This window comes from Esox lucius, chromosome 2, assembly GCF_011004845.1.
Source record: "Esox lucius isolate fEsoLuc1 chromosome 2, fEsoLuc1.pri, whole genome shotgun sequence".
Lineage (NCBI taxonomy): Eukaryota > Metazoa > Chordata > Actinopteri > Esociformes > Esocidae > Esox > Esox lucius.
In genome coordinates this window covers 28651607-28677842 of record NC_047570.1, presented here as the reverse complement: position 1 = coordinate 28677842, position 26236 = coordinate 28651607, and the positions used below count along the sequence as shown (strand labels likewise).

Sequence of the window (26236 nt, the reverse complement as noted above, 5' to 3'; positions counted from 1 at the left end):
CAAAGCTTCTGAAGCCCAAACATCTATTTGACTTGATCTATGCCCTTATAGGAGGTGATCTATGGCAGTCTGTTTGAGGAGATGTGATGGTATGATTGGTTAGGCCCTAAGGTGCAATGATACCAGGGGCATGTTAATGAAGACCAGGAGGGAGACATGCACATCTTTAGCTGGAGTGTTTAGGAGCTTGCTTACTCTACTGCTGACCTGGCAACGCTTTCATCCTGCTGTATGATTGATCGTTGAATGCCAGTGGACCTATTCAGTGCCAGCTGCAGCGCTGCGAGAAGTAATGTCGTGTCGCTGTCTTTGCGCACAGGTGAGACAAACTGAGACAAACCTCAGAACTGTGAACGGGGCATTCCGTGAGCTTGACTTTAGTGGGGGGTGGGACTCTAGAGTTTGACATTAAGTGACATTAATATTCAGTCAATACATTTTAGTTAACTCCCTGAATGGATTTAACTGAAACTCAAGCCTCTCATGGGATTGCTATAAAAAAGGGTGAGTCTTTAATTTCTTTAATACTGGGGCTATACTATAGCTAACGAGTTCTCTCAGTTTCTACTGTTATTATGGGTGACGTGTGTGTTGTTGCAGCCATGACTGACATGGTAAACTCAATGGAATCAATAGAGTGTCTAATTAACACCTACTTCCCGCCTGGTGGAAACTCAGATTGCCTGCCTTCTTACCCAGTTTTGCTCCTGGCCATGTTCAGTGGTTCATCAACACTTGACTGTTCTCCTCTTCTTGATTTGTAATAGTTACTGGTGACCTGTACATATAGCTAGGCTTGCATTATGTTGATAAACTTACTGAACAACTCAACACTACCAACAGACAGACAGACACTGATATGATTGAAATAGCCCATTTTATTAAACAATTCATCCCCTGTATGCCTACCAATGCTATGATTGTCACATTGAAAATTAATGTGTACCGAGCTGTGTGTTGAACCTTAACAGTCAGGATAGCCATATAAGAAAAGCAAACACATCCTGTTTTTTTTTTATCCCCCAACCTGTAATGTGTAGGACATATACTGTTTATATTAAACAAATCCTCTCCACTGGTAATGTGGCCATAATTCCTGCAGCTGAAAGATGCTTTTTCATCCTTTCAGAAATGGTTTTGGTTTGTTTTGTAGATTATGTGGAAATGTTGCCATAATCTGTGGCCTCTGTGTAATCCAGACAGCGTAAATGAGAGAACAGAATGTTGCGTGCACTCAGTCAGTCATGTCACCATTGATGAAAGGTGGCCATTGCATGTGAGTCTTGCCTCTCGGGGTCACTGTGTCTGATCATGATCAATGAATTGTAATACTGAATGATTACACGACAAACAATGTACTTGTACAAAATAGCAGTGATCTAAAGAATCTTAAGGAGCAGATCTAAATTAGAAAAAAAGTAAATGAAAAATGTTCTGGGACTGGATCCAACTGTTCTTCTAAAAGGCCTATTGAAACCATAGATTGAATGCTTTCAGTCAAGCGTTGTTTTTCCTCCTCTAATTTGCTTTTGTTTGCCGGCTTTGGCTCTGTCTTCTGTCCCACGAGGTAACAGCAATTATCTATGAGTGACAGGGCCTCCAGGAATGCCATATAGTGGAGTGTTCTAGATTGACAGTCCGACCCTTGAGAGATAAACCTGGATCACATTAATTACTCACCAAACAGAGTATTACATTGAAACAAGGAAGGACAACCAAGATTGTCCAAGAAAATCTTCTACTGGAAAATGTTGTAGAAACGTTTTCTGCTGTGTGGTTGGATGAATACAAGTCTGTTTATCTGATGGGACTAATTGGTTTGTGGAAGTTCACACTGGAGTGATTCAGCCAACCGCAGATTAAAGATCTTCAAATTATATTAACTTCTTAGTGTTTCTTATTTACTTTGATTAAATCAGTTAATGTGGGTTCTTGGAAAATAGCATTAGTTCATTGTCACTGAGTATCTATTTTTTTGTGATAAGGTGCTATACTTTAAGAGTGTTGTGAATTGGATATCTAAGCCCCTGTGAGGTTTGAACTGTATTTTTACTGAGCCTCCTTTAGAATATAGACCCCCCCTAAATTTTACCCCGTTTTGAAGGCTTGACTTCACTTGACTTTTTTGTCCCATGATGCTCCTTACTTACTAATATAATTCTTGCTGCTGTAAAATTATTTCAAGCATTTTAGTCTTGTTTCATTACTCTGCTTGCACGACAAAGAACTGGAATGAAAGACTACAATGAGTGCTGACAGTCAAGTTAATAGAAGAACATTTTACATTATTAATTCACGTGTTATAAAAGCCTATACAGTTCAGATTATAATCTGTGACTCAATCTGTATGACATCAGTAACTGTATTGTTATCCATCCCCTCTATGTCATTAGTGAAAGAGTTCCCAATAAAAAGGATTTGCTATTTGTAGATACTTATGCCAAGTGTTGCTATGCTAGAGGCTTTGTCAGATTTGGGTGTCCCCGGCATTCAATGTGAGAGCATTCATTCAGTTGATTTGTATCCCCCCCACCACCAAGCCTCTTATCCCAGTCTGTGTCGCATCAGACAGCTCTGTAGGCAAACTGTTTCTGTATGTACTAAGTTAATTCACACGGAGGAAGGATTAGAGCTTTGGAAGACAGAGAAAGTTAGTATTGTTTTTTGTTTTTTTCACTGTCTGACAAAGCAGAGCCATTCAAAAAGGTCTGGGGCAGCATAAAAAATGCTCACACAGTTCAGATGTCTTTTCTGTCATTTTAAAACAGGGGTGGGCAAACTAAGTCCCTGGGGACGATTCGGTACAAAATAACACCCCTGCCACACGGTTTTACATCCTTTCACTAGAAAACCAGGAAAAACTCAGGTAACATTTCCCGAAAATATTTTTTAATTTAATTATTGATTTGCTGGAGCATTCCAAAATCCTTTTTGTTTTAAGTTGTTTCTACTCGTCACAACACATTTTATTTTGTTCTCTGAAACCTATGAAGGGTTAAAACAGTGCTGTGGCAAGTAGAAACATCACACTTATGAACATCCCATCAGAAAGATGGAACAGGGCAACGTCCCTTTCACTATCCAGGGTTATTGGGATTTGAAATTTAGACCTGAGGGAAGTATGCCTCCTAATGGCCCTCCAAAACTGCTTCCAGCAGCATCTGGTCTTGCCTCCAGGGACCTAACAGGATTGATGCTGCCTAGCTTCAGGCAAGCCAGCATAGGGATGGCAGTGGGCAGTGATTCTGCCATGCAGAGCTTTATATTAAGGTAAAGGAGTAGCCTACACTATTGGAGACAAGTGACGACATCTGTTGTAGCAAGAATGTTGTGCATTTGTGATGGTCAGTCCAATTGGGTAACTAGAAAACGTACAATTTGTTTCTCAATTGACTCACCTTAAAAAGCGCATAAACAAAAATCCTGTTTGGGTCAAAGTTGCCGCTAAATGGTATATGATGTTATAACCCAGTCTGGGTTAGGGAGTGAGAGAGGCTGATGAAGGTCACCCTGGCTGAGACCGAGAGAACTGTACATTACAACTCCCCTGGATTATCCTGGCACTGCGCCCTGCACACTGACCCAAATCTACTCTGACTCACCCCCTCCCTGTGTGCTCAGTGCCTGGGTCAACACCCTGTGTGGACTACAGAACTGCAGTTAAGAATGGCGCTATAGCAGAGCCCCTGGAGAACGTGTGAACAGGCAGGACGTCCCATCAATCCCAGCGATTTTCAATCAATAAATTTGTTTTTATAGTGGCAAAGTCTTAAAAATGTGGGAAAAGTTCAATTTCTGAGATTGATTTGTCACGTTGCTGTAAGTTTCTCTGCGTTTCTTGACCAATCAGATATCAATCAGAAATTGCTGGTGTTGCGGGTGGTACACAATGCTGGATTTCGCTCTTCCTTCCTCCTGTAGCCTGTTTTCATTTAACCAGCATGAGAAGACATCGGTTCCAACAGACTCTTTATTACACTAACAGCAGAAGCCTCTGGTAAAAAAATTGATAGATTAGAATATCATTTCTTTTTTTTGCCATGACTGCATGCAAAATATTACAATTAATTCCCATTCTCTGCAGTTTCTGAACTGAAACCTTTTACAAGGGTAGTTCAGCTAGCCCACTATACATACACACGTTCCCTGTTATTAACCGGAAAGAACCTCCTCTGGTTTCCCCTGGCCTGAAAGTCAGTAAATCTACAAAAAAAATTGTAGTTGAGGTACTTATCTTTGCATGTAACATTGCAGACGATACAACATAATCTGAGAAATGTATTACAATATTTCTGAGGAGATGGTTAACCAGTTGGCATCAGGCTTTCTACCCTCCAAAGACAGGTCATGACCCCTATCCCGTCTTGTAACCTCTGCTTCTGGGTAGGCCGCATGATTCTGTTCTGGACTCCAGCGAAGTGGCAAGCAGTCCCTACATAAAAAAAAAAAAAAGAATAAATACGTACAAGATGATTTGGGTTGTTGTATTTGAAGTACAGTCTATTTTCTGTTTGTTTGCAACTTAATTAAATAACCAAGAATATGGGTTATGATTTTGCCTGGAGCGAGACCTGTCTCTGGCTCTATTTGTGCATATTATTCTGAACTGTCCCAGCAGAGAATATCTGAGCTTTTATTGACAGCAGGTGGCACTGCCCATTAAAGCATAAGGACCCTAATAACATCTGTAAATGTTTAAAAATCAACAGTTATTTCAGGGTAATTCCATTATTGCAAGTTAGTAGCCATATTATCTGACAGAGTGGCCCAATCCTATCGTGATGCTCTCCTGTGTGTGAGTGGCCCGGAGGCTCTCTCTGGAGCGGTGGAGTGAGGGCCCTGGGGGAAGGGAGGGACAGATGGGACTGACACATGGGCCACTCCTCTCTCTCCCTCCCCCTCTTCTTGGCTAGGCCTAATCTGCCAGGGTAGACTGGAGCGGGGGGGAAGAGGAGGGGTTGAGGGCTGCTGGGCATTCATTGCCACCACCTCTTTCTCCAACTCTTCTGGCAGCTTCTGACACAGAAACAGAGAGGACACAGGATATGGGGGGAAGAAAACACCCGGACACTTTCTATCCTCCAAGTTAGATTGATGCTGTGATTTTGAGATTAAGCACGGCTACAACACAGTTGTATACTTTCATATGACCCGGGATATATAATATCAACTACCTGGCTGACCACTGGAAGTAGAGCTGCATCCAAACGTACAGCTTTTGCTTTGGACGGGCTGTGCGTCTTTAGAGAAACACATTTTTTTTCACGTCTGTGTTTTAGTAAGAGGATCTTTTCATGGGGTCTTTGTGAACGAGGTGCTCACAGGGTCTGTGATCTAACTGTCAAAGCAATCTGTTTTGGAGGGTTCTGACCAAATGACGGCCCGGGAGATGACCCAGTCTGGTGTCTACAGTTACTTCCTCAACATGTTTGCCTACCAGGTAAGTCAGAGTCCTAAATAACAGAGTTGGTGTATCATCAGTGCTGTATAAGAGAAATGATGAAGACGGGTTACACATGAAGTGACACTTAGACAAGGTAAAACTGCTGTCTTTTTAGTAACTTTGTGCCTCATATTTCGGATTATTGAGTTAGCCTTTATGCTAATATGGCTCCATGAATTGTTTAAACAACTAATTTAAACTTAATAGTGGTTACTGTTTGATAGCTAACTATCACTGGTTTGCAAATTATGAGATCCTGTCCTAGAAGATGACCAATTCAACAGGCCTGAGGGTGTAACTTCAAGATGTGTAATAGACACTGTAGTGCATGGCATTGGAAATATATTGCATACCTGGCGAATACATTTGTTCGGCCAGTGCAATGCAGGTTAATTTCAAATTGGAAAGCTGTGAGTCACGGTCTTACAAATCCTAGATGAGCCAGTCATCCTACAAATTATGCTGACCTACTAGGCTTTCTAATTGTCCTACTTCACCAGCGTTCTGTTGTTCAACTATAATAAATGATCTATTTAATGTATATATGTAGATATAGAGATACTACTGAATAGAGTATGATAGTCTGAAAGGCATTAGTTTTGAACACATTAAGGATTTTGAGAACTCCCTACACTCTGTGGCTTGAAGCATTCATCTACAGTCCTACAAATGACACTGTCTTAGTAATGTGTCCGTGTGTCCGACTGCCCCAGCTTTGTGTTATTTCACTATTAGCCATGATGTGTTTTAGATGTTTATCAAAGAAACAGTTTGTTTGTGTTTGTGTTTAGACTCTTCTTCCTCATACCACAGCCCTCATCAAAGGGGTCATGATTAAGCCCTCTGACCCCAATACTACAGCATTAAGGTCTTTCCATTGGGCCTCTGGAAGGAGCTGAGTACAACTCCCTGAGTGACAGGCATATATGGGAATATAGCTGACAGGTCAATACAATCCAGATAATACATAGAATATATCTTGATCAACCTTGAAACACTTATGAATCACACATTAATTTAAAATATGTGAATTGCATGTGGATGTTGATGTTTGTAATTGTGAAGACATGATGTATAATGACAATTCAGCATCTAGGAGATGCAATATTGGACTTCTGAGACAGAGGTGAAATGAAACTCAGAAAGATATGAGATAGACATGTTACAGTCTTTAAGTTTACAGTCCTACCTGTAATCATATGATAACGATTCCACATATCAGAAGCTATTTTGAGTTAAGATGTCTTGTACATCAGAAATAAAAAAATGTAATAGTAAAATTATGTGGTTTTAAAGTAAAAGTAAATATTTTAAAACAGAATTTCTGATGTCACTATTCATAACCCATGGTTCGTTCAGCAGAGAGTTACTACAACTGGCTCTCCTATTTAAAGATGGAATCCGTAGTCAGGGCAAACATTGCAGCTAGCCATCCCACCATGGTTGTTATTGTTACAGAGTAGTGTAACATAGCATGCTAAGACCCATGTGAACTGAGGATCATCACATATACTGGGGAGAACAAGTATTTCATACACTGCCTATTTTGCAAGTTTTCCCAATTACAAAGCATGTAGAAGTCTGTCATTTTTATCATAGGTACTCTTCAACTGTGAGTGACGGAATCTAAAACAAAAATTCAGAAAATCACATTGTATGATTTTTAAGTAATTAATTAGCATTTAATTGCATGACATTACTTGATACATCAGAAAAGCAGAACTTAATATTTGGTACAGAAACCTATGATTGCAATTACAGAGATCGTACATTTCCTGTAGTTCTTGACCAGGTTTGCACACACTGCAGCAGGAATTTTGGCCCACTCCTCCATACAGACCTTCTCCAGATCCTTCAGGTTTCGAGGCTATCGTTGGGCAATACAGACTTTTAGCTGCCTCCAAAGATTTTCTATTGGGTTCAGGTCTGGAGACTGGCTAGGCCACTCCAGGACCTTGAGATGCTTTTTACGGAGCCACTCCTTAGTTGCCCTGGCTGCTTGGTTCGGGTCGTTGTCATGCTGGACGACCCAGCCACGACACATCTTCAATGCTCTTACTGAGGGAAGGAGGTTGTTGGCCAAGATCTCGCGATACATGGCCCCATCCATCCTCCCCTCAATACGGTGCAGTCATCCTGTCCCCTTTGCAGAAAAGCATCCCCAAAGTATGATGTTTCCACCTCCATGCTTCACGGTTGGGATGGTGTTCTTGGGGTTATACTCATCCTTCTTCTTCCTCCAAACACAGCGAGTGGAGTTTAGACCAAAAAGCTTTATTTTTGTCTCATCAGACCACATGACTTTCTCCCATTCCTCCTCTGGATCACCCGGATGGTCATTGGTAAACTTCAGACAGGCCTGGACATGTGCTGGCTTGAGCAGTGGGACCTTGCGTGCGCTGCAGGATTTTAATCCATGACGGCGTAGTGTTACTAATGGTTTTCTTTGAAACTGTGGTCCCAGCTCTCTTCAGGTCATTGACCAGGTCCTGCCGTGTAGTTCTGGGCTGGTCCCTCACTTTCTTCATGATCATTGATGCCCCACAAGGTGAGATCTTGCATGGAGCCCCAGACCGAGGGAGATTGACCGTCATCTTGAACTTCTTCCATTTTCTAATAATTGCGCCAACAGTTGTTGCCTTCTCACCAAGCTGCTTGCCTATTGTCCTGTAGCCCATCCCAGCCTTGTGCAGGTCTATAATTTTATCCCTGATCTCCTTACACAGCTCTCTGGTCTTGGCCATTATGGAGAGGTTGGAGTCTGTTTGATTGAGTGTGTGGACAGGTGTCTTTTATACAGGTAACGAGTTCAAACAGGTGCAGTTAATACAGGTAATGAGTGGAGAACAGGAGGGCTTCTTAAAGAAAAACGAACAGGTCTGTGAGAGCCAGAATTCGTACTGGTTGGTAGGTGATCAAATACTTATGTCATGCAATAAAATGCAAATAAATTATTATTATACAATGTGATTTTCTGGATTTATGTTTTAGATTCCGTCTCTCACAGTTGAAGTGTACCTATGATAAAAATGACAGACCTCTACATGCTTTGTAAGAAGGAAAACCTGCAAAATCGGCAGTGTATCAAATACTTGTTCTCCCCACTGTAGCATGCTAAGACCCATGTAAACTGAGGATCATTACATAGCATGCTAAGACCCATGTGAACTGAAAATCATCACATTGCATGCTAAAACACATGTGAACTGAAAATCATCACATAGCATGCCAAAACAAATGCTCACATGTGAACTGAGGATCATCACATAGCATCCTAAAAAACATGTAAACTAAGGAGCCTCGCATCACATGTCACTGTAAAAAAACATTTAGCTAGAACTGAGGAGTGTCACATAGCATGCTGAAACATATAGGAACTGAGGATCATCACATGCTAAAACACATGCAGTGATGTCATAGGTTTCTAGTACATTTTTGGTTGTCATAATATCACAAACTGACAAGGCCAGTTCAGGCCAGCTTTGTCAATATTGAGTACACTGTCATGTTGCTATGGTCTGAGGGGCTTTGCCTGTTTTTGTACTTCTATACATAGTTTAAGAGTGAATTGAATTGTTTAGACTAGGACGAATCAACTCTACTCCCGGAGGGCCGAAACACTATTGGTTCCTGTTTCTACTTGATAGTTAATTGCACTCAAGTGTCTCAGGTGTGAATCAGTCCCTGATTTAGAAGGAAAGGATGAAGTGTTATCGGCCCAACAGGATGGGAGTTATATAGCCCGGGCTTAGAGTCTCCCCATGTCAGTCAATATATTCTCCTCATATCTCCCTCCGCTATTATTGAGATGATGTTGGGTATTTTCCATTGGATTATAGCATGCACGTGTCATCAAAATGTTATTTTGGATTTGGGCAGCATTCATGAGTTGACATTTATTAATCAGAGTGGCACAAGAAAAATAACCACCCTGAACAGAACCCACGTCCAGATGCTTTTAGGTTAATCTTTTAACAACCCCAACCCTACTTCCCAATCCCAACACCACAACACCAGACAGGAAACATTTCTAAATGTAGGTTGATGTGTGGTATTAAGCAAACATCCTTGTCACTGTTTCATTCATGCGCACACTAGTAAAATCACAGGTGTCAACTATCAAAAATAGGACAAGCTCAACACACTATACTACAATACAATACAATACTTTTAGGGTCATGGATTGGATTGACTCAAGGTAGATTGAATTGTCTATTTCGATTACATTGAACTACCTGTGACATACAACAACCAACAACCTAAAATCCTCTTGTGTGAAAGCTTATCTGGAAATAATTCTTTGAGTTCACCATTCCTACTCAACTGATGACCTTGCATTTGATAGTGTCATGTTTTATTTCTGTGGTTTTACAATTAATTACTTGTAATTGGGTGGGTGGTTTAATAGGCAGATATGTGTAATTAAGGCTGTGGAAATAATTTTATATAGACAGATGATCCTTTTCATTTAATGCAATGCATCACTTATTCACTTACTAGGTTTGTCAATATATGCAGTAGACTACAATATCTAAACTATAGTGTCTATGCAGGAACATCCTATCTCAGTCCAGTCCTTTCCACACGTCTCTCCTATTTCCAGATATGTTATTACTATTGATATACTTTATATTTTGATTTGTCTTTTCTCTCTCCAGATATGTTATTACTATAAATATACTGTATATTTTACCTTGCCTCTTCTCTCTCCAGATATGTTATTACTATAGATATACTGTATATTTTGACATGTCTTTCCTCACTCCATATATGTTACTTCTATAGATATACTTTTTATTTTGACTTGTCTGTCCTCTCTCCAGATGTTACTACAATAGAAATACTGTATATTTTGACTTGTCTGTCCTCCCTCCAGATATGTTACTGTGGTGAGGGATTGGAATTTCCCTTGTCAGCGTCCTCCAATTGACAACTTTCCATGTCGGTGTTAGTTTTTTGTCATTTAATTAGCTACGTCTGTGCTCGCACTCCAATGCAGATATTAAGGAGCGGGAGGGATCACCCAAACTCAAATCAAATCACGAAATGAAAAAACTCAATATTTTTTGACAAACGACTGAAGAAAAAATTGTTAAGAAAGAGTAGATGAAATGTAGCGGTGTAAAGATTAAGATTTATTCAACAAATACATACTTGAGTAAGAGTAAAGAGTACAGTCCCTAAAAATTAACTAGTAAAGTACTCCTTCCTCTGAAACTGTACTCTTTTACTCATTTGTGTTACTTGTAACGCTTTACTACCCACCCCTGGGTAGGAGTCGATTAGTGTGGCAAATCTTGAAGTGGCAATATTTGCCCACTCATCTTTGCAAAAGCACTCCAAATCTGTCAGATTTCTCCTGTGCACAGCCCTCTTCGGATCACCCTACAGATGTTGAATTGGATTCAGGTCTGGGCTCTGGCTGGGCCATTCCAAAACGTTAATCTTCTTCTGGTGAAGCCATGCTTTTGTGGATTTGGATGTGTGCTTTGGGTCATTGTCGTGCTGACCCAAAGCACAGCTTTCTAATGGACGCCTGCAGGTTTTGTGGCAAAATTGCCTGGTATTTGGAACTATTCATAATTCCCTCCACCCTGACTAAGGCCCCGGTTCCAGATGAAGAAAAACAGCCCCAAGGCATGATGCTGCCACCACCATGCTTCACTGTGGGTATGGTGTTCTTTGGGTGATGTGCAGTGTTGTTTTTGCGCCAAACATACCTTTTGGAATTATGGCCAAAAAGTTCAACCTTGGTTTCATCAGGCCATAACACATTTTCCCACGTGCTTTTGGGGGACTTGATGTTTGTTTTTGCAAACTTCAGCTGAGCTTGGAAGTTTTTCTTAGTATGAAAAGGTGTCCGTCTACCCCATAGCCCATTCATATGAAGAATACGGGAGATTGTTGTCACATGTAGCACACAGCCAGTACTTGCCAGAAATTCTTGTAGTTCCTTTAATGTTGCTTTAGGCCTCTTGGAAGCCTTCCTGACCAGTTTTCTTCTCGACTTTTTATAAATTTTAGAGGGACGTATTTTCTCCACTTGATGATGACTGTCTTCACTGTATTCCATGGTATATCTAATGCATTGGAAATTCTTTTGTACCCTTCTCCTGACTGATATCTTTCAACAATGAGATCCCTCTGATGCTTTGGAAGCTCTCTGCGGACCATGGCTTTTTGTCTGAAATGCAACTAAGAAAATGTCAGGAAAATCCTACTAGAACAGCTTTACTTTATTTGTGATTAATCAGAGTCACTTTAAATGAGGGCATGTGTGTAATGACTTCTATTGAACATGAGTTTGAATGTGATTGGTTAATTCTGAATACAGCCACATCCCCAGTTATAAGAGGGTGTGCACACTTATGCAACCAGTTTATTGTAAGGTTTTTATTTTTCATTTTTCCCCCTCGAAGATTTCAGTTTGTTTTTCAATTGAATTGTTCACATTATAGGTCACATTAAAAGTGGAAAGAGTTCTGACATTATTATTTTTTTTCTCATTCTTTTACATTACAAAAACCTGGCATTTTAACAGTGGTGTGTAGACTTTTTTATATCCACTGTAGATATGCTGTATATTTTGACTTGTCTTTCCTCTCTTCAGATATGTTACTTCTATAGATATACTATATATTCTGACTTGTCTTTCCTCTCTCCAGATATGTTACTACTATAGATATACTGTATATTTTGACTAGTCTCTCCTCTCTCCAGATATGTTACTACTATAGATATACTGTATATTCTGACTTGTCTTTCCTCTCTCCAGATATGTTACTACTATAGATATACTGTATATTCTGACTTGTCTTTCCTCTCTTCAGATATGTTACTACTATAGATATACTGTATATTTTGACTAGTCTCTCCTCTCTCCAGATATGTTACTACTATAGATATACTGTATATTTTGACTAGTCTCTCCTCTCTCCAGATATGTTACTACTATAGATATACTGTATATTTTGACTTGTCTTTCATCTCTCCAGATATGTTACTACTATAGATATACTGTATATTTTGACTTGTCTTTCCTCTCTTCAGATATGTTACTACTATAGATATACTGTATATTTTGACTAGTCTCTCCTCTCTCCAGATATGTTACTACTATAGATATACTGTATATTTTGACTTGTCTTTCATCTCTCCAGATATGTTACTACTATAGATATACTGTATATTTTGACTTGTCTTTCCTCTCTCCAGGTATGTTGCTGCTGTGGTCCGGCCCCGTGCTCACTGTGCTGCTCCTTCTGCCCCCCAGTCAAGTCATCATCCAGCACACGGATCATGTACACCCTGTTCCACATTATGGCCTGTGCCGTCTCCTGCCTCATGCTGTCACGCACCGTCTCCGAGGCTGTGAGGGAGAACGTGAGTGTCTCATTTCACGTCCTCCTCTGGAGAGATCCACTCTCCCGTCAATGTCTGAGCACCTTGCTTTCTCCATTAACCGGTCCTGTCCATATGTAATTACACTTGTTGGCTTTCGGGGGCCGACTAAGTCATTATAAGATTTTAGTTAATTACTACTGTAGTGAATGGTGGCAAACGTGCACCTTCCAAGTCTCTGACTAAATTAAATGTTATGCTCTATCCCGTTCAATTGAATTACGACATTAGGACAGCGACACTATCCAGGTCTTGAACTTTGTTCTTCTATCCACTCGAACGACAAAGGAGAATTCCTTGTGGGAGATTGTAATGGCATCATTGTCAGACTTTCATTGTCATATTTTCTAACATAGTGCATTTTGGCCAAACATACAAAAGGGTAATGAATTAAAGGAAAACAAAGTGTCTCAGTGAGGTGTTGGGCCTCCATGAGCTGGCTGAACAGCTTCAACACAGCTTGGCATAGATTCTACACGTCTCTGGCAGTCATCCTGGAAGAGACCCAATAATTAACCCTCTTTCAAAGTCACTTTGATCCTATCTTCTTGATCCAATTTCCATCTTGATCTGAAATTGAGGACAGCAAGCTGCTGCTCAGCATTTTTTAAACATGCCACAGAACGTGATAGGATGTTAACTGGATAATTGTATCATGAAGTACACCTTTATGGAGGCATCCACATTAGTTTTTTCCCATTTATTTAGGTTTTCCTCTTAACTTGTCACCCGTCTGTATCCTCACGACACACCTGGTCCCCATGTGCAGTCCCATCCGATGACCTTCTGTGGGCCATCCACCTCAATGATATCATCTGAGGCAAAGTTTCTCAAACCCAAGTCTGCAGACCAGCGACAGTCCATGGAGGAATGGCTAACTGTCAACATGGCATACCCATAATTGAAAAGTCCCACTGATAACACTGAAGCTCCGCTATTTAGCGGTTTGCACATACAGAGTACATTCTATTTCACACATACAAATTTGACTGCCGATTTTGAATGATTTGAGAAATGAGTTTTTACTTAAAGACTTCTCAGGACACCCACAGCACTGCATAGCACTGGTTACAACTGACTGTGGCGATATAGCAATTTGAATCAATGCATGTCTACATTTTGATTATTACTTGATTAGCTTCCTTGAAGTAATCTTTCAGATAAAGCAAGTTTAATTCACCACAAAACTGCAATGGTCCCCTTAGCATCCAGCCATCCAATTTCGCTCAATATGTGTGTTTTCTTTTGGTTTTACATAACTTTTTTTCACATTTTTGTCAAGAGCTCCAATAATTTAAAAAGTGACTGTACTTCCAATGATTGATCCAATGATCAAAAACCTTCAAATAATATTTTAAAACATTCCAACATTCAAATATTTGTTATTGAATATAAGGCACATATCATACTAGAATTGTATTTGAACCCAGGCCGGTTTCCAAATAAAAGTCTTACCATCAATAGCTCAGGCAATATCTTCCCACCACTGTCCAGTTGCTATCCAAATTAATATCAGATAATTGACCTGGGCTTGTTTGAACTGGCATGGCAGAGTGGTACCTAGAGTTTAGTCAAACAAGCACCAACACCCAGCTCTACTGGCAGGTTGGAGCAAATTTAACATATTTTTATGATTTAAAATGGTATGTGATTGTCTGATATATTGTCTCTCCCAGAATGGGGACCAAATGGCACACTATTCCCTTTATACTTTTGATTAGGGCCCATAGTAGGGCACTATATTGGGATTTGGGTTCCATTGGGGTCCACTCTCTCCCTATCACTGTCTGTTTAGAGAATTCATTCACAATGTGTTTCAAACACACCATGGCTTCTGTTGGTTTTACTATGTCTTATTCAATAAACCTCTGGTTAATCTCTGAGCCCACAACAGGCCAAAAGATAATCTGAGGACACTGTTCTGCTCCTAAAGACACCCCCCCCACACACACACACACCCCCAACCATTCCATAACAGAGGACTAAAGGATTATGTGTTTGTTTGGATGTGTGTGTGCATGTTTCAGGTGCCTTTCTTCAACATGGTGTGTGACCAGGCCCACGGCGGAGGGGACTGTGAGATGTTGGTTGGCTACTCTGCGGTCTACCGAGTCTGTTTTGGCACTGCCTGCTTCTACCTGATGATGGCAGTGTTTCTCATTGATGTCAAGTCCAGCCAGGACTTCAGAGCACTCATCCACAATGGGTCAGTAATAGCCCTGAAGGTCCATTCACATTTTGGAGACACAGGACCATCAGTTTGCCTGGTTTCCCAGACAATTAAGCTACCCCACACTCACAGATATTTCTTTTTTAATTTCTACATCGGTGTAAATTGAAGGCCTTAATAAAACAAATACGGGTCAGGAGCTGGAACTGACATTTTGGCATTGGTGTGTTAAAACTGCTTCTGTTTTCCAGAAGATGCACGTCCCCCATAGGTATGCAGCAGGCATAAGAAATGAGGAGCTTTAGGCCAGGAACTGAAAGGTTACTGGTTCGATTCCTGGGCCTGTAAGATTGCAAATATGTTGTTTTTAGCATTACTAAATGCTCCCTGGGTATGTGGAAGCCACCCAAGTTCACAAGTGCCCCCCTCCCCAATCCCTCACACTCCACTCTTTTACCCAGGGAAGGGGAAAGCATTCCTGTCAGAGTGGTTAACCTGGTAGTAGCGACAAGTTTTCACAGATGAACAAAGACCAGTCTGTGGGTTAACTTGAGCATTGAGAAAATAACTGTATATTGTATATATTTTATACAACAACAAAGTAGGTGGTTTTGTTGTCCCAACCTCTGTTTCAAACATACATATAAAACGCATTATATTGTTTTACATTATAATATATTGTTTTAGATTACCAAATTATTATAAATCTCTTATTCCTATAACTGTATATCTGGTTGTCTGATGCAGGTTCTGGTTCCTGAAGTTCATCACTTTGCTTGGGATGTGTACTGCTGCCTTCTTCATCCCTACCGAGTCCTTCCTGCACGGTGAGTGGCCAGGACATCCAGACATGCACACACTGAACATGACCTTATAGAATAGTTCATGAAATGTGAAATGCATTGGACACCCCTTATCTACACTCACCTAAAGGATTATTAGGAACACCTGTTCAATTTCTCATTAATGCAATTATCAAATCAACCAATCACATGGCAGTTGCTTCAATGCATTTAGGGGTGTGGTCCTGGTCAAGACAATCTCCTGAAGCAATTTTGAGCGTGGCATGGTTGTTGGTGCCAGACGGGCCGGTCTGAGTATTTCACAATCTGCTCAGTTACTGGGATTTTCACACACAACCATTTCTAGGGTTTACAAAGAATGGTGTGAAAAAAGAAAAACATCCAGTATGCGGCAGTCCTGTGGGCGAAAATGCCTTGTTGATGCTAGAGGTCAGAGGAGAATGGGCCGACTGATTCAAGCTGATAGAAGAGCAACTTTGACTGAAATAACCACTCGTTACAACCGAGGTATGCAGCAAAGCATTTGTGAAGCCACAACACGCACAACCTTGAGGCGGATGGGCTACAACAGCAGAAGACCCCACCGGGTACCACTCATCTCCACTACAAATAGGAAAAAAGTCTACAATTTGCAAGAGCTCACCAAAATTGGACAGTTGAAGACTGGAAGAATGTTGCCTGGTCTGATGAGTCTCGATTTCTGTTGAGACATTCAGATGGTAGAGTCAGAATTTGGCGTAAACAGAATGAGAACATGGATCCATCATGCCTTGTTACCACTGTGCAGGCTGGTGGTGGTGGTGTAATGGTGTGGGGGATGTTTTCTTGGCACACTTTAGGCCCCTTAGTGCCAATTGGGCATTGTTTAAATGCCACAGCCTACCTGAGCATTGTTTCTGACCATGTCCATCCCTTTATGACCACCATGTACCCATCCTCTGATGGCTACTTCCAGCAGGATAATGCACCATGTCACAAAGCTCGAATCATTACAAATTGGTTCAAACATAATTTCAAACATGAGTTCACTGTACTGAAATGGCCCCCACAGTCACCAGATCTCAACCCAATAGAGCATCTTTGGGATGTGGTGGAACGGGAGCTTCGTGCCCTGGATGTGCATCCCACAAATCTCCATCAACTGCAAGATGCTATCCTATCAATATGGGCCAACATTTCTAAAGAATGCTTTCAGCACCTTGTTGAATCAATGCCACGTAGAATTAAGGCAGTTCTGAAGGCGAAAGGGGGTCAAACACAGTATTAGTATGGTGTTCCTAATAATCCTTTAGGTGAGTGTATAGTGGAGTAGTTGCACATCTTGTTAAATACTGCTAGAGGGCACTGTACACCTAAAACTCTGTTGTTAAAATGGGTTTTGGCAGCAGTAAGTTTTGTTGTGACAGAGGTAGTTCTCAGATGTCTACAGCTGTATCACTGCCTCGGGATATCCTAGATATGAGTGAATAACTACTGGATAGAGAACAGTAATATTTAATGAGGAAATGTATTTTGTAGCACACAAATGAAAGATACAGTCACCATGTGAAATATTATATATCACAAGAGGTCATACACATTTGAACTGCATGGATATTTTCTTTCCATATATGTCTTTCTGTCTCATCTAATTTTCCATTTCTTCATCTCCCTGCTCCCTCTCTCTTTCTGTGTTTTTCTGTCTTTATGTGTTTTCTACCATCTATTTCAATGTGTTTTCCTTTACATATTTCAATGTGTTTTCTACCATCTATTTCAATGTGTTACCCTCAATCTATTTCAATTTCTTTCCCTCTATTTCAATGTGTTTTCCTCTATCTATTTCAATGTGTTTTCCTCTATCTATTTCAATGTGTTTTCCTCTCAGCCTGGCACTACGTAGGCGTGGTGGGAGGATTTGCCTTCATCCTCATCCAACTGACCCTCATCACAGCGTTCGCCCACACCTGGAACAAGAACTGGTAAGAGGGGAGCAGGAGTAGGGAGAGGAGGGGATGTTCCTGGTTGGTCTGTGTGGTTACAGTTGAAGCTGACTGAGTGAAGGGTGGCATGTTGGAGAAAGTCAGTCCTTGTCCTCCACTCATAGTACAGCAGGTAGAGTGGAGTGGGGGGTGGGGGGGTCCCTAGACCCTCAATCATCCTCTACTCCGCTCTACTCTGCTCTTCTCTGCAACTGTTGAAATGGGCTGACTTCCAACTCAGTTCAACTCCATGAAATTCAACTTTGGCGGTTCGGAGGCCTGGTCGGGGCACATGACCTATACTTTGCATACTACATATCAGTCTGAACCAGTCTCTCCCCGGCCTGGCACATATCTGGAGTCTGGCTATCTGTCTCCCCTTCACCTCTGTTTCAACCGAAACATCTGTCCTCAAGGAGAAGGCTGAACACTATTACTGCTTAGTATCTCGGTTGTTGAATCTCTCAACAGCTCTGTTTCCTTGCGTTTGCAAGCGGTTCTACCTCTAAGTTCCATCCATCTCTATTCCTTTCTGTTCCTCGCTCACTTCTTCTCTCCAATCCCATCTACCGTCCCCCTTCTTTTTTTCCCTCACTTCTATGTACCCTCTAATTCTCTGACAACCAGCTTGGTCCCAGATGTTTTTATTTATTTATTTGTAATGTAAAACATTGTTTAACTCCGGCTGCTGTCTTCGCTGCCGTTTGTGTGAAAGAGGTTTGTGTGTGCATGTTCGTGCATGTGTGTGTTCCGTGTCTCAGTCAGTTAAATGCTTAACCCCTCTGTTTGTCAGGGTTGAATCTAGCAAAAACCTAAGAGGCTTTGCTCTGTCTGGAACATCTCCAAGCCAAACAGACAGTAACCAGGAAGCCTGTGAAAGCCCTGTCAGGGTGTCCAAGTCCCACACAGTGGGACTCTGGTCCCCAGACTTGCAAGACACACAGTGTTAACATCAATGTAACATAATATTCATTTCATGCAAGATTTCATTCAGGGTAACACGATTCATCTACCTCTTCCCAGAAACCAGAACACTAACTCTCTCTTCCTAGATCCAGTTAGCGGTGCTATCTTTTTTCTCAGAACCCCCTTCTTCCCAGAACCACCACTCTCTCCCTCCCCGTCTTTGTTCTCTGTCCCGGTCCATCTTTTCTTCCTGGACTGCCCTGTTACTGACCAGCCCCAGGTGCTATATGTCTGTGCTCAGCACATAAAAGGCATTCATTATTGATGGGAAAGTAACAGAACGTGGTGTTGTAGAAATAGCCCTGGTCCAGGGAGCATGAGGCCTCTCCACAGATGGGTGAGTACCGTACACATGCAGACAGATGATGAGTCAAAGGGATTACCAGCATCAAGTGTGTCAGTAAGGACCTTTGGTGTGCCTTGGCGTAGATCCTCCGAGTCTCTGGAAGTCTACTGGTGGGATGGAACCTTCGATTTTGTCATGTTCCTCCGCTCAGTAATTCTGTTTTTTCCCTTTGCTTTGTCCCCCGGTCCGTGCGTCCTCCGTCAGGTTGACGGGGGCAGCGGAGGACAGGCGCTGGTACCTGGCAGTGATGTGTGCCACCCTGTTCTTCTACAGCATCGCCACCATGGCCTTCACCTTCATGTACAAATACTACACCCACCCGGTCGCATGCCAGTCCAACAAGTTCCTGCTGTGGACCAACCTAGCCCTCTGTGGCATCATGTCCTTCATCGCAGTCACACCCTGTGTACAGCAGAGTGAGTGGTTGCACTTGCACACACACACACACACACACACACACACACGTTACAGTATGTAGTCGCAAACACACACATATGAACGCAACACGTATGTGACCTGTGCATCAAATGGAAAGGACTTAGCAGTGAAGTAACACTTATTCAATCTTGCGCTGAACAAACGTCGGCGTGTGTAAGTCTGCAAGATGACACTGGCCAATTACAGCTAAACCCCAACTGACGTAACACCTCCTACTGCTCATCATCATTGTTCTCAGAAAGATCTGTTTATCCCATCATTCTATAATTATGTTTTGAATGTCATTTTCCCAACCAAGCCTTCCAATTTGTGTGTGTGTGTGTGTGTGAGCGCATGCCTACTACTATACATGAGCTACTGATGTCCTCTCTAGTATAGTAACCCGGTCCTCAGTTATATTAATATATTTTTTAGTCTTGGGGTTGATGTCAGGGTTATAAAGGGGTTTTAGGGTTAAAGGTTATGGTTTAGAAAGGATAGAAGGTTTAATAGGCGTGAACAATTATCCCACAAGTGTGTAAAAAGTTCACACAAGTACAGTAAAACAAGCGTGTGTGTGGGCTGTGTTGGGGTACATCCATGTGTTTGTTTATTTGATTCTCATTTGATTCTTGTGTCTCCTTTACAGAGCAGCCTCGTTCAGGGCTCCTGCAGGCTTCCATCATCAGCTGTTACGTCATGTACCTCACCTTCTCTGCCCTGTCCAGCCGGCCCCCGGAGAGAAGTATGCCCCACCAGGCGTTACCAGGGGAAACACTGTGTGACACAAACACACCGTCACACACACACACAGTACATTATCACATATCTTATTTCGCATTTGTACTCAAATCTACAGTAGAATAGATACGTTTTGTTTGACAGTGCAAGACCAGCCAAACTCGGGGGGAACTTGGTTGGTATTTATTTATCTGTCTAACACCTTTCCAGACAGAGGATTAGTCATTTCTGTAAGAAACACAGCACCCCCGCCCCCCATAGGACACCCTCAACTGATTCACTTTAACTAATACATCTTATTCACTTTAGTCACTGATACTGGTAGCTTCACTGATGTTGACAGCTAGACCACTTAATCATATTGAATCATACACAGCCACAATACCCATTCTGTCCTCTAAGACCACACACACACACCCTGTGCTTGCCTGCAACCGGGTGCATTACACACACACACACACACACACACACACACACACACACACACACACACACACACACACACACACACACACACACACACACACACACACACACACACACACACACACACACACACACACACACACACACACACACACACACACACACACACACACACACACACGGAAAAGGGGTGAATGATATATGCTGCTACATGTTGTTTTCAGTGGAGACAGTGAGCTGTAGGGAGCTGAAGAGGTTGTTTCACATTCCTGATGGCTCCAGTAACAACATATTAGCGGTGATATGGTCTGCCCGTAGCGCTACACTCTCTGAAACCCCTTGTGTTGAGTATCCCTGACCTCAGATCCAGAGCTGTATTGAAAATGGATTCACCTATGACCTCCTCGACCTCAGCAGTCTACCCCCCCTCCCCCAGCCTCGTGCTGAACTGCCCCTTCTCTCCTGTCATTCCACCTGCCTCCCCCTCCTCTCTCCCAGCCCTCCACTACCGATGTCCTTGGCCCTTAACCTGGAATTCAAATGTCTTTATTCCTCAGTACACACAGTTAGTGAATCATTTCTCTGCCTTTCTGGGACTCCAAACAGAAGTCCAAATTCAGCCAACTGGTTAAGGTCATTCCTCTCCCTCCCAGTGCATTTATGATTCCCTTTAGGTATCCAGCAATTTCTTCCCTTTTCTAATTTTGACCGCCCGCTTAATACATTTTTTTCTCTGAATTTCACAAGCCATGCTTCTCGTCGTACTACAGTGATATTATTTTTACATGGCTTTTTAGCTGATAATTTTAAACTAAATATTAATTCCACCCATTCAGATTGGAACATTCTGGTGTTTGTGCCAAGCCATTTTGCATGAAGTCAGTGGTGTGTGTGTATGTGTGGGAATGCGTGTGTGGGAATGTGTGTGTGTGTGTGTGTGTGTGTGTGCTGTCCCAGGGCAATACAATGCTGCAACTTGTTGAGGAAATATGCACAGTCAGTTTTCTATTGAACCTATTCTCAACACATATACATTGTCCTGTGAAGATAATATTTTACATTTCTTAGTGTTTACGTGTGTATGTTAATGTGTGTTAATGTGTGTGTATGTGTGTTAATGTGTGTGTGTATGTGTATTAATGTGTGTGTATACATTTGAAAGCTTGCATGCATATGTGTCCCTGATAGAAAGTAGGGCAGTATGAAGGGAGTAGTGCGCCTTCTGAATGGATCCATCCTCCTCCCTGTCTGGTTCTGTTCAGCCATGTGTGCCAACTCTCGGTCCCTCTGGCTCAATCAGCTGGGTGACCTCACCAAACGAGCACACACACACACACACAGACAGACACACACGCACGCACACAGAGACTAATCCTGGTGTTTATAAGTGGAGGAATTAGTCTGGAGTTGGACTGAAAACACATAACATCGGGAGCAGGTTGGGTCTCCTCTCCCCTGCAGTGGGCTCAGCCTGGTGTGTGTGTGTGTATGTAGAGTAAGCGGCCCTGTAATTAGCCAGTGTTTTCACTGAACTTAAGGTCTCTGTTCAGTAGGCCACAACACACAGGAATCCACTCTGGATTCCACAGTTGATTTGTAAGGGTCCTTTGGTGAACGACCTGTATGTATGTGTGTGTGTGTGTGTTGCCTATGTACCTGCGGGCTTAAGGCACCTTGCGTTGGTCAGTTACAGGACATTCAAAAAGGAAAAAAAAAGAAAAATGGATGAAGATTGAGCAACCTGACAGACAGACATGTTTAACATAACAATCTAATAGCAGTGATGGTGACAGTCTGCAACTCACACAAAATAAACAGTCTTTGACAGTGTGTTTAGTCTTGCTCACAGACCCTTCTCTACCTCAATTGTTCCCATATTTCCAGGGAATGAATGAGAGGACGGAGTTATAGATCAGAATGTGCCTAATTGTGCCTTTCCTATACAACACTAGTATTCCGCCAACTGAAATTTCAAATCAGGGCCAGTTTTAATTTAACATCTCAGAGGATGAGAGCCAATCTGAGACCAGTTTTCCTTTACAAGATCACTGATCTGTGATATGAGTATGGCTCCAGCCCCGTAAATACGACAGGGTCAAGCACACAGATGGAAGCACATTTCTTCTCTTTCACAAAAAGCAACAAAGTCCAGTGTCACTGCCGATAGAAACAGAGGATGACTCACCTCTCTCCTTCCTAGTGGTGAACCAGGGAGCCAACATGACGCTGTGTTACCCCAGTGTGGGGCAGGACGGCGTCCAGAAGGAGACCAACGCCGTGGCCATCATAGGAGCCGCCATCATGTACTGCTGTGTGCTTTTTGCATGGTAATAGCTACATGACTACGAGGAGTGTCTGATGACTGTCAGCGTGTATTCCTGTTCAGTTTTACGTACATTCTACTGCGACTAAAATCAAAGTACATTGTTTACTTACTTTAAATAGGGGTTCAAAGTTTTGAGATAAAGCTACATTCAAAAAAAGTTGCTTATTCAAAAATGTTTTATTTTCAGCAATGAAGCGTCCTACTTAGCAGAGGTTTTCGGTCCTTTCTGGATGATCAAAGTTTATCGCTATGAGTTCCAGGTAAAGATCTGGTTTGCCCTGTAGACATTTAATAGACATTAAATCAAGAATTGAAATGCAAATGTTACCATTAAGAAACATTTGGTGGCAGCATGCATAGTGGAGAATCATTTACTGTACTATGTGTGAGTGGATCATTTTGTTTGAAAATGTGGTGCTTTGTTTTTATGTAAACTCTCTTTCTCTGTATTCCTAGAAAGCCACATGCTGTTTTTGCTGCCCTGAAGAAGAAGGAGGTTCGTTCATGTCAGTTGATTGACTGTAAAGCTTTATTGGAAGGGTACCTTTGTCAGGACTTGGTAATAAGTACATAGATTTGTAGTACATAAGAATTACCCAATTATCTTCGCCATATTATAAGGATGTCAGAATTAGTCTACAGGGCAGAATATCTGAAATATTTGTAAACGTAGCTCAAATGTTATGTTTTGGATTTGGAGGCCAGCTTATAACCGGACCGATTTATTTGAATGTCATGATACCAAAATGTTTTTGGGCCCTTTCTAGGACCCTCTGAAAAGACCATCTTCAGGGCCCGGGGGTCACTGACTGTGTCTGTTATGTTGGTGGCATTTTTCAGAGGAAGAGTTTGTGATTGATGAAGATAATAAGGGCTGCCAGAAGGTGATTCATAATGAGAGTCAGAGAGTGGCCTACAGCTACTTCTTCTTCCACTTTGTCTTCTTCCTGGCCTCCCTCTATGTCATGATGACTCTCACCAACTGGTTCAGGTCTGTATCTCACCGCTAGGGACCCCAACCAACACACAACCACCACACAACTTTGTCCCAATGTTGACTTTAAATGAAAAACCAAGACACCAATTGAGCTACAAAGCCCGGTGCCAACTCACTGCATCGTAACATTTGACTTAACACATACGGCTCCGGAAACAATTAAGAGACCACTGCACCTTTTCCTTTCCTTTCCAAAAAGTAGAACGTTTTGAGTGAGGAGCAGAAGCGTTCAATTTGCAGTGGTCTCTTAATTTTAACCCTTCTGTTCCACACTCAAAACCTTCCTTTTTGACTTTTATGGAAAGGAAAGAAAAAGGTGCAGTGGTCTCGTCATTTTTTCCAGAGCTGAACAACATCTGACTGAATGAATGACAACCAAAGGACTCTGGGGGGGGGGGGGGGGGGGGGATACACATGAACGTTACCGGGGCGATAACTGCCAGCCATGTCACATCTGTTGCGTTTGCCTATCAACATTTCTCTCTCTGTTCCTGGGTCCTTCTCCAGCTATGAGTCGGCGGTGCTGGAGACCACATTCACCCATGGCAGCTGGTCCACGTTCTGGGTGAAGATGTCGTCGTGTTGGGCCTGCGTGGTTCTCTACCTCTGGCTCCTGCTGAGCCCACTCTGCCACTGCAGCTCGGACTCGCGCCGGCCACGCCGCTCCCGCATTAAACGCCGCTCGGCCAACTCCTCCAGCCACGTCAGTGTCATTGTCTGACCTGTGACCTTTGAGTCAAAGCCTGTGTTCTGGGGGAGGACAGGACAGAACCCAACTGACGGGGGGGAAGATGGACACCCACCCCCACCTGTGCTAGACTGAGGGGCGGAGGTGGTTTGAATTATGTTCCCCTTGGACCCTCCCAATGCACTGTGGTTGAGTGCCAGGGGTCAGGGTTGAGGTCAAGGGTCAGGGTTTAGAGACTCACTCCAGTATGGACAGAGAACTACACTAACCAGACGATTAACCCTTGAGTCTGATAAATCCTCACACAGACCGCTTGACCCTCTGAACACAGACACTGAAACAGGACTCTATGGACCAGTACAGCCTCCTATCCGAACTGATTAAGCTTCATTTTGTCAATGTTTCACCACTATAATGAGACTGCAGTCAGTGGTTTGGGGAAAGGCTAACAAATTGCCAAAGGGAAGAAAAAAAGACTCCCAACTTGTGGATGACGGGAGCTGTAACAATTTTAACTATTGACTAGATTTTTTTAATTTCCTATAGTAAGGCCTGCCTAGAGTTTTGAGAATTACAACCAGGGGTAGATTTGGCAGTAGATGTGGTTTTCAGTGGTATACACTTTCAGTAGGATACAATCAAGCAGTGGTCTCTCAACGAAAGAGTACAGAAATGTTTAGGAACACTTCAGTGAAAAGTTCATTGAACATTTCCCAGTATTCTGAAGGTTTATTTTAACATTTAGGGACGTTTTGGACTTGTTCCAATATTGTGAAGATTTACATGACCATTTTGCACATTGTTGTGTTAATTTGAATACCTTTAATTTTCTATTGTGTTTGCTCTGGTGTGGAGCTAATGGCAAATACTCAACAAAATCCTAGATAACACTTTCGCCAACAGGTATAACAATTTGTCACTTGTTACATGCATGCATGAGCCTTTGTAATGCCTCATAGTAAGGCTTACAATGTACTGTATGAATAAAATGGATTACATGCAATGCATTGTCTGTTAGAAGTGTTACCAAATACTCAAATAATGAATAATATATTTTGCAATCTTCTGGGGGCAGTTCCAATACTAAAGAGGTTTTGAAATAATTGTGGTTTTTTTACATTTGTTTTGGCAGTTAATTTTTTTTATGAAAAAGCCTAGTTACAGAACTCTAACATGTTTGGTTTGAAGTGACTCTCTATGATCTAGGATGTATTCACTATGAACCAAATGTAAAGAAAAACAGGTTGAAAAGGCGAGACTACATAATTGTCCAATAGGAAACGCTTGTTTTCTGTTGCAAAACGCTTTGTTATGGACTGCACTAATGACCTCAACCTTACTTGAAGAACAATTGGAGATTGAGTTCCTGTAAAGACTTCTCCACGGTTTATGACCAGTAATTTGACTCTGTAAAACCTTTATTTGTACAATACTACATTTAACTTCTTTATTAGAACATTGTGTTACTCTGATAGCAGATTTTTATTGGAAATACATTTTGTAATGAAAGTCAACCTTTGTTGAATAAAGTGTTATTTTGTTTTTGTGTGA

General features: G+C 41.9%; 1 protein-coding gene across 2 annotated transcripts; it reads left to right on the top strand.

The window, feature by feature from the left end:
• The first annotated feature begins 196 nt into the window (after positions 1–196).
• On the top strand, positions 197–26236 carry serinc4 (serine incorporator 4). 2 transcript variants are annotated; one of them, XM_010877550.3, is made up of 12 exons: positions 197–319; positions 12659–12826; positions 14872–15050; positions 15762–15841; positions 17685–17778; positions 19295–19506; positions 20157–20252; positions 22875–23001; positions 23188–23260; positions 23457–23496; positions 23841–23991; positions 24505–26236. In XM_010877550.3, exons 1-12 carry the CDS (start codon positions 293–295, stop codon positions 24716–24718), a joined length of 1461 nt encoding a protein of 486 aa, XP_010875852.2. In that variant the 5' UTR covers positions 197–292; the 3' UTR covers positions 24719–26236. The 2 variants fall into 2 exon arrangements, with proteins under 2 accessions (XP_010875852.2, XP_010875845.2); XM_010877543.4 differs by lacking the exon at positions 197–319 and adding an exon at positions 4972–5440.